This window comes from Penaeus chinensis, chromosome 29, assembly GCF_019202785.1.
Source record: "Penaeus chinensis breed Huanghai No. 1 chromosome 29, ASM1920278v2, whole genome shotgun sequence".
In the NCBI taxonomy this organism is placed as follows: Eukaryota; Metazoa; Arthropoda; class Malacostraca; order Decapoda; family Penaeidae; genus Penaeus; species Penaeus chinensis.
Window position 1 is genome coordinate 28,598,803 of NC_061847.1, and position 9,559 is coordinate 28,608,361.

General features: G+C 40.7%; 1 protein-coding gene across 1 annotated transcript in view; it reads left to right on the forward strand.

Moving 5' to 3' along the window:
* Positions 1-6,368: 6,368 nt before the first annotated feature.
* Positions 6,369-9,559, forward strand: part of LOC125040887 (transmembrane protein 62-like) — a 19,795-nt gene continuing 16,604 nt past the window's right edge. Inside the window, exon 1 of the mRNA XM_047635664.1 lies at positions 6,369-6,705. Within this exon, the coding sequence (XP_047491620.1) occupies positions 6,673-6,705 (33 nt within the window). The 5' untranslated portion in view covers positions 6,369-6,672. The remainder of the gene's footprint in view (positions 6,706-9,559) is intronic.

The following is a 9,559-nucleotide window of genomic DNA, read 5'->3' on the forward strand; positions in this document are numbered from 1 at the left end:
TTTGTTCTGTTTTCCTAGACTATTCCTTGCCCTCAACCAAATTATTAAAACTTCTAAATTCAATGTATAAACTGAAAAAGTTTTTTTTTTTTATTATTTTTTTTTTTTTACCTATAAAAATAGAGAAACCTAAACGTATAATCAGGAAAGAAGAAAACTGGCAGCTCAACCCGGACTCTAGACCACTCCAACTCATCAAGTGACTCGAGAATAATAGTGTTGTGGATAGCAAATCTGGATTGAAATAATAAAGTGCATATCAATTTTAAGAAAACAAAATACATGATACGTATCATCTACACAGAATAATATATATTTTTATTAATTGGAGTGCTCCAGCAGAGGTTAAGGTGAGTTGCCTTTTTTTGAGATTGGACGGAATCTCTATGGGAGAAACCATTTTTTTTTTCCTTTTGAGTTGTACCCCCCCCCCCCCCCTGGCTGTAATCGGTCCCTCCATTTTAAGGGTGCACACAGCAGACAAAATTGGGAGAGAGGGCGAGGGAGATAGAGATAGAGATAGATATAGATATAGATATAGATAGATAGATAGATAGAGAGAGAGAGAGAGAGAGAGAGAGAGAGATGTAAGAACCATTGTTATTGGCCCTACAAAATTATGGTGAATGGTGTGCTTAGGGATTAAGGTAGACAACCAAGATGTCCATTTATTAAAGGAATAATGATGCTGAGTGAGTCTGTTCCTCCAAGGACCGGTGTGTTACTCCTTTTCTTCCCGCAGGGAGTTTGCCTGTGTGTGTGTAAGTTTACTTAAATTATGTAGAATATAACAACAGATACATAGAATAACATTAACATTCATATGTTCATAGTATGATATAGATATTGCTGGATACAAGAGACAAGCAGACTGATAAAATTTATCAGTAAAAAAAAAAAAATATTAGTATAGATCCTCTGTAATAAAAGACCAAGACAGAAATTAGTAAATCGACAACTTTATTGTTATCGTCTCCGTATGGAAGGCGTTGAACATACATGCAATACACGCTGAAAAAAAATAATCATCTGGAAACGCAAATACTGAGGGGAAAAAGTATCCAAGTCCCCTGGTTATCATTATCGATACCCCCCCCCCCCCCCGCCTCAAGTTTGAGCTGTGCATAAGAGGCAAAAGAAGAGAACTTGTTAGACCTTGGTTGACATGAGGATAATTAAATACTCGTAGCATTTGTGCTTGTTCATATTAATAGCTTTAGGATAAAAAATCTAGTAAACTCATACGAAGGGGAAAACAAGTGAGGTCACGCAGGCCTATTGATGAGCACTTGTGAAGTCATCTACGTGTTAGAAAATCACAAAAGAAAATGAAAGCACTCTGATTAGCCGGAAGCATTGGGTTAACCCCTTAGGTGTCCTCGTGCTCTATCTGCCCCGGAGGGTTTTTGCTGTTTCAAGGCTTTGCATGCTACACTCTCAGAATTTTTTTGTTTTTTTTTAGATAAAATTTTCATATTTTTTGCCGCACGTATTATGTATATTTATCAAAAATGAATATACTCAACATGCTTATCTCGACCTGCCAGTGAGATTTACCAAATGATGTGCTAATTTGTCAAGCTTGTATGGTTCCGAAATCAGTGCCAGTTCATTCAGTCCCAAGTACTGAGGCATCTACAGTCTCTTACACTCTCCCTCTCTATCCTACGTCCCTCTCTCTCTCTCTCTCTCTCTCTCTCTCTCTTCTCCTCCCCCCCTCACTCTCTCTTTCTCTTCTTCCCCCCTCCCCCCTCTCTCACTCTCTCTCTCTCTGTGAGATGTCTCTTGTTGGGATTTTACCGCTGGCACCATTTTATGAGGGATTTGTTGTCCCGACGTGTTGGTGTTGAAGAGGGTAGCGTGGGTTGAAGATGACGTGCAGCGTCCGGTGTGGAGTGTCTGTACGGGTCAAGGAGAAGGTCGGAGGTTATGTGCAAAGGGGTGTTACCTAGATGTTACCAGTCTCAGACTTGTTCTCGTTCCTTCTCTCTTTCTCTCTCTCTCTATCTCTCTCTATCCCTATTTCATTCTCTCTCTCTCCCTCTCTCTCTCTCTCTCTCTCTCTCTCTCTCTCTCTCTCTCTCTCTCTCTCTCTCTCTCTCTCTCTCTCTCCCTCTCCCTCCCTCCCTCCCTCCCTCTCTTTCTCTCTCTCTCTCTCTCTCTCTCTCTCTCTCTCTCTCCCTCTCTCTCTCTCTCTTTCTCATTCTCTCTCTCTCTCTCTTTCTCATTCTCTCTCTCTCTCTCTCTCTTTCATTCTCTCTCTCTCTCTCTCTCTCTCGCTATCTCTCTTTCATTCTCTCTCTCTCTCTCTTTCTTTCCCAATCTCTCTCTCTGTCTCTCTCTCTCTCTCTCTCTCTCTCCTCTCTCTCTCTCTCTCTCTCTCTCTCTCTCTCTCTCTCTCTCTCTCTCTCTCTCTCTCTCTCTCTCTCTCTCTCTCTCTCTCTCTCTCTCTCTCTCTCTCTCTCTCTCTCTCTCTCTCTCTCTCTCTCTCTCTCTCTCTCTCTCTCTCTCTCTTGTTGTTATTAACATACAAACGCATGTAAGTAAGGGAAGGGAGTGGACTTCCGAATTAGATACATGTACATTGTAGGAGTGGTTAGTTAGTCAGCGCCTCCCTGGCTCTAGCTTCCTTTCCTTCCCTCTCTCCCTCGCCTTCCCTCCCATCCGTCATTTGCATTTACCTTGCAGTCCCCTTCCCCTTGCCTCGAAAGTCTCATCACAAAGGATTGAACTGTACCTATGCTTGGAGGTTGCATGACAAACATGTAGGAGGCGTGTTAGGCAATGGGCAGAGAAGGTGGGATAGGATATTAGGCGAGAAAGATCAGTCTAAACTCTGACAAGCTATTATTTGGTGAGATCCCATGTGAGCCGAGCACCGTAGCTTCCAAGCCAGCCGATTAGGTGCTTAAGGACAGACATACCTGTTTTACAAGAGGCTTTTGTCCCTATTGGAGTAGTGAATCAAATACGACGACGTAAGTTACCAAAGCAAGCGGACCAGGCAGTGTATCATCCGGCATGAACAAAGTTCCACCTGCTGGCTGGATCTTGATTATCACTACATTGTTTAACCCTCTAGATCCCCAGATTACATTTACGTAACCTAAACCTAACTACCTCAGTCAATATACAAAGTTCCCAAGAAGCATAGTCAATTGGTGAGTTAACACGGCACCATAATCGCGCGAGGGCCACAGTCATGAGATTGTTCCATGTTTCGGTGTTCTGTTTGGGAAACTGAACTTTCTGACATTTACTTTCATTTTTTTAATGTATTATTTCGTTCTTCTTGTATTCAATATTATAAAGGCATCTTTAACATTATTGAACAGAATAAATATTTCGCCCCTTTACTTCTTTCATCCAAAGCAGTAAGTTCTATTTTCTGTATTATATCTTCGTAGTTCATATCCCATTGAGTAGAGGCCTTTTTTTGTAGTATCCTCAAACCCCTAAAACTTTGATAAGTTGTAGCACGCTCGCAACAAAACACAATATAATCGAAGTTTGTACTGATCCACAAAGTATTTAGAAAAGGAAAAGTCAATAGAAAACCATTAGCGTACTTAATATGCTGGTATGATTTTAATTACAAGTAAACCATTGTGGAAACTTCAAATAAAATGGAAAAGGTACCTGGCTACTCTATACCTTATATTGTTTATACCCACCACTCTTTGCTTCATGAGGCTGTGGAAAGTTTAAATGTATTTCTCATATTCAGTCAAAATATCTATTTTCTTAGTACATACATTATGCTTCATATGAAATAAGGAAGTTGCATAAAGCTTCGGATCTCATCGTATCTACCGCGAGTGAGTTCTGTGTCCAAATCAGACAACTGCGTAATTCAAATGATTAATTCATTTATTGACCGAATTATATCTACATATCAGGATATAGAGCATTTCATTTTATATTATTGAGCTTGTTTTGTTATATCACTGATGTCCAGAATGATTCGGTAGACATTCATCCCACCGAAGTCAATACCACGTCATATGACTCGGACACGTAGGAAATGCTTACCATGTCGTTCCATGACTTCAAATCTTACCCATAGAGAGTGAACATGAATTTGATGTACTGTTATAAAGGCACAGAAACATTTTATACGCCTTTACAATAAAAAGTTATATCAAGAAACTTACGATGCGATTCGTAATTAATGAAAATATAAATCCCTATCTCTCTCTCTCTCTCTCTCTCTCTCTCTCTCTCTCTCTCCCCCCCCCCCCTCTCTCTCTCTCTCTCTCTCTCTCTCTCTCTCTCTCTCCCCCCCCTCTCTCTCTCTCTCTCTCTCTTTCATTCTCTCTCTCTCTCTCTCTGAGATTACATGAAATATATCTGAAAAAATATCGCGCTCTGATTGGCTGGCCGGAGTGTATCAAAATGTTTGCCTTCAACTTGATACAATATGAAAAGATGTTTCAACAAGTTCCAATACATGTTTCAGAGTGTATCAAAGTGTTAGGGATTTCGGAAATGTTACAAAAATGGTCATAGGTGACATCTTATGGCTGCTCTTTGAACTCTTTCCAGCTTGTCCATATCCTTTGGCAAGTGTGGACTCCTTAACACTGCACAGTACTCTGGACAAGGCCTCATGATGGCTGTAATGATCTTTGGCATATTTTCGTGAACATACATGAATGCCCTCTACATGTTGGCAATCAGCCCTCGCATTTTATGGACCTTTCCATTTATATGATCATCTGGACTTGAGTTCTTGTTAATAATTATTTCAAGGTGTTTTTCCATATCTGTTGTGTTTAATACTTCGTCTCCCAACTTCTCTTGATACAAGGGTTGATTTTTACTTTCTCCGAACCTGACTACATGGCCTCTCTTGGTGTTGAATTCCATTTTCCAAGTATAATTACGCATGAAGAAGTTCTCGGTGTCCCTTTGGAGGCATTGGCATGAGACATCGTCTTTTTTCCCCTTTTCGTATTTTCGCGTCGTCTGTAAACGTATTCAGATAACTACCTAGGCTTATGTTTGACCCGAAATCCTTGATAAAAATATTAAACATTATCAGCGCTAAGACCGATCCTTGGTACTCTGCTAGTTACTTGTCTCCGCGTTGTGTTTCCCTCTAATTACGGTGCTCATTCGTCTTTCATATTGGAAATCTTTCATTCACTGGAGGAGTTTCACTGTCACTCCACCTAGGTGTTCTAATTTCCATGATAGTCTTCTGTGTGACACCTTATCAAACACACTCAAAATATCCTCCACCATAACCCTGATCAGTATGCACAAGATCTCATCAGTGAATGGTCAGTCACAAGCCAGTAACCTTCCACCACACATACAGGACGCCCTCCCCAACCAAAAAATCATCGCACACTCCGTCTTACTGCTGTTGGTGACTGATGAAGATGATGTGACCATAAGTGACAATAAACTGCAACGTGATCTTTCCGGTGATGAAGGTATTACTTATGCAGCCCTTCGTGTACTCATGGGTGTACCTTGCAATCCCCTCCAGTGACATATTGTGTGCTTTTTTTTGACTAGGATAAGGGTCACAGGACCCATAGCACAATCATACCAATTCTTAAATTTAGTACTTACAAATTCCGACCTACCTCACCTCCTGCTTTTGCAATGGTTTTGAACGCATTCTGCTTCCATGTCTTATGTTCCGACTGCAACACAATCTCTCGCTCAGATTGTTTAGCTTCCTGTCCTAGCGGGGGATGCACTATTACTTTATGGCGCTCTACACTTGTCTTTCCCTCATCAGTCTTATTGCATTTATTGATCTGGAAAGCGCATTTGACATTGCCAAGAAGGACATCATCATAAGGACTCACTGATTTTGGCATCAACGGAAATCTGGGTATACTCATATTTTATACCTTTCTGAATCTGCACCAAAGGAGCTACTTGTTTTATCTCATTTTCTTGCATTTATAATGGAAGCACCTTTGGCCCTTTCTTGCTTCAGTTTTGAATCTAGATACAAATTTGTCTACTCCTCTCATATAAGCTTCTTATTTTTTAAATATTGTACATACATCAGTGTTCTCGTCATGCCATCAAAGACATCTTTAAGGCTTCTGTAATAATATCGCTTGCAGTGTGCTTCCCCTTTCTTATTTACGATGAGTTTTTCATGTAACAGAGAGTATGTTGGTTTCTTTACTACATGGTCACTTTTTCCTAGAGGAAGAGGCGTACTCCAAATCTTTTTATATTATATTTATGCTTTGAGCGTGTGCGCGCGCGTTTTTTTTTTTTTTTTTTTTTTTAATTATTGTGTGTGTGTGTGTGTGTGTGTGTGTGTGTGTGTGTGTGTGTGTGTGTGTGTGTGTGTGTGTGTGTGTGTGTGTGTGTGTGTGTGTGTGTGTGTGTGTGTGTGTGTGTGTGTGTGTGTATGCGCGCGCGCGCGTGTAATGTGTGCGTGCGTGTATGGCTGAGATGCCAACAAGTAAATAAGGCCCGACTGTCAGTGAATGTTCCGGAGACTTTCCGTCGCGTTGCCGGACAAAGTGCAAAACGTGGCTAAAATAAGCACCACCAGCGAAATCACCGAAGGAACCTCCTCATTCCACGCCAAATGACTCACAGAAACACGCGAAAGAAGGGCAATGCAAAGGGGAAATAAGCGTGCACCAGCCAGCATTGCAAGAGGCCCGTCACTTCTTGCAGACGAGATTGATGCAAATTGATGCAGCTTCACCTTGCAACAAAGTAAGGGAGCCAATACACACTTATTATTAGAATTCGGTAAATGTTAAGTTTCATCCAGCCTCCGACTTTCGAAACCACTTTTTTTGGAGTGTAATCTCCCCTCGTAGTTTAACGCTGTTATGCTGTTGCTTTCCGTCGCATTTGACTCGTTGATGAGTAGCGGAACTTGTATTCCCTGACGGCAAAGTTGATCAAATGTGTAAGATTCGGCTTCGCACTGTATTAAGGGGGGGTAATTAGCATGATTTACACACAGAAAAACAAGAAAAACACTAAATTAACTTAAAATCGGGTTTGTTGAAACTCTACGGGGACAGTGGCCATGTTTCACCTATGCAATTACGGTATACAATTCGGCGGTTAAATCCAGGATTATTTTTTGCCTGATTGACGGACAATACAAATGAATCAAACCATGTTTGGGCACAATCAACTTTTCAATATGAAAATGCGTTTCGAAAGTTTCCAGATGACCGTTTCAAATTCATACACAAGCTTCATTAATAGTTCCTCAAATAACAACGGTATTTTGATTGACTGCGATAATAAATACAAAGCAAAGAAACAAAAAAAAGCGCTACTGACAGTTACGTGTCGCGCACGGAGACCGTGCCGCAACGGCACACGCAGTCTCCGTGAATTTTATTCTCAAACAAAAAACTTACACATTTTTGTAACACACCTTGCAAACTTTAGTGATGATTGTCGTCAAATATGGTAACCGTTCAATACTTATACTTGTCTTAAAATGTAAGATGGAACTTATTGACCTTTGCCTGAGCCGAAAATACTTCGGAGGCCGTGGCGAGGCTTCAGGCCGCGCAGCCAAGCCTTATTGCTCGTCCCGCGGAATTATGAAAGCTTTAGCCTGATTTCGTCGCGCGCGGCCACGACACCCACTGCGGTCGGTTGCAATAGCCAAATCGGAAATAATTTGTATTAATAATGCATGTATTATTATCCTATTAAAAGTATGCATTTTTATTACATTAATTGGCTTATTACTTGAAATGTACTTCGTGCAATAACTATGTAGATTTCGCCGGTTCTCGTTAAACGTTACTTAAATTTTACTAACCTTATATCGTCCCGTCTCCGTTATTAAGTTTTACAATAACACGTCCTCGGCGTAGCAATATTTCCAGTTATACGTGTATTTCGCAATTTGTAAACATTTCTGCCGGCTACTATATTTTTTTTTCACACGTACACTTCCTTGACCACCGGACAGATACACACTAAAGGTTTTCCATGGGCGAGGGCAGGGCTTTCCGAAAAAACTGTTTTTGATTGGTCAGAAAACTGTGACGTCATTGCCTGAAGTTTTCATTGGCTAGAATTTCTCAGTCTGTAATCGCCAAGTTGTCAGTAATTGGTCGTTATACATGGTGTCCTTGTCTTACTGTTTCACACATTAATAATTTATTATCGGTATTTCAGAAGAAATATGTCTTTACGTGCGCGAAAAAAGGTATTTGCTTTGTATTAGGTTTTATTTTACCATATGCATACAAGCAATCAGGTAAGTGTGAGCTCTTACCCGATTTTAATCGCTCTCTGAAGAACTACCATCCAGAGGAACTGTGTGGGGGGGGGGGGGGGGGGAAGGTGACGGAAGAATTCTTTCTTTCCCGCCTTGCGGCGTGTATAATTCTGCCGCTTGTGAAAAACATGAATTAATCAATTCTTTTTCAACACCATGTAACCATGGTGTTGTAGGTTACGGTAGGCAGCCCATCCATCACCGTATATCACACTGTCTGGTTTTATATATTTCTTAATAAGGGGTATGAGCGTGTCTGCACTGCGGTCAGTGTCAACCAATGGCACAATTAATTTCCTTTTACTCACACGCTCAATACCCCCAAAGACCCACACCTGGCTCTTCTTCTTTATGATTTGCGAAGTTCTAGCTTCGCCCGGGACCTGGCTCAACTGTCTGCCCCTCTTATACTTACGGCGCACGAGCAGCGTCTCGTCTATCTCAAGTATTACACCGGCACCTCCTATTGAATTTTGATTTTGTAACCAATATTCGGTTACTTCAGAACAAAAACTCCTCCAATCTACGCTAGTTGGCTTAGAAACGTGCCTTTGTAATCGCTGGTCGATAAAACGCAACTTTTACGCCGTTTTGTCTTTGCTATTTTTTCTATCTGCCACAATACCATATATGTCGATCTTCACGATATTTGCAAGGTAAATCGCAATGCGGGCAACTTACCGCTCTTGGCAAAACACCGTGTGCTCTCAGGAACTCTACAGCGTTATCATTTTTTTTCTTCAAAATAATCAGATATAACTCTATAGTAATGCGGGTCACAACCTACGCACCTGAGATCCATTTTGAGCAAAGATTTGGTATATTTGCTTTCCTTGCCTTGTGATTGGTTTATAGCATTTCCTGTAATGCTTTTGGCTTTCGTGACAAATGTCACGCGGATGTGGTATTGAATAAAAGTTTCAAAAGGTTTCGTGCGCTGTTCATGCGGTAACATTGTTGATTTTGAAAATCGCGCGCAATTCTTCAGTTCCCTCTTGCCCGTAATATGGACCATACACATCGATTTGCGCAGAGTAAGAAATGTCATAATTACTGTAAATACTCGATTTTATGATGGTATTACTCGTGTATTGTCAGACATTTTAATGTAGAAAGAAAATCACCTTCATGTAAGTTTATGGGGAATTTTTGTAGTTACGAAATGAAAGTATTACAATAAATGAACCAAAATAAAACGGTATCATTGTTTTGTTTACAAAAAGTAGGAAAGGATATCGGATGGCGATTTTTAAAATATTGAGATAGTTTTTCATTTGGGGCTCTGTGACACTTGCGTGTCCAATAACTTCG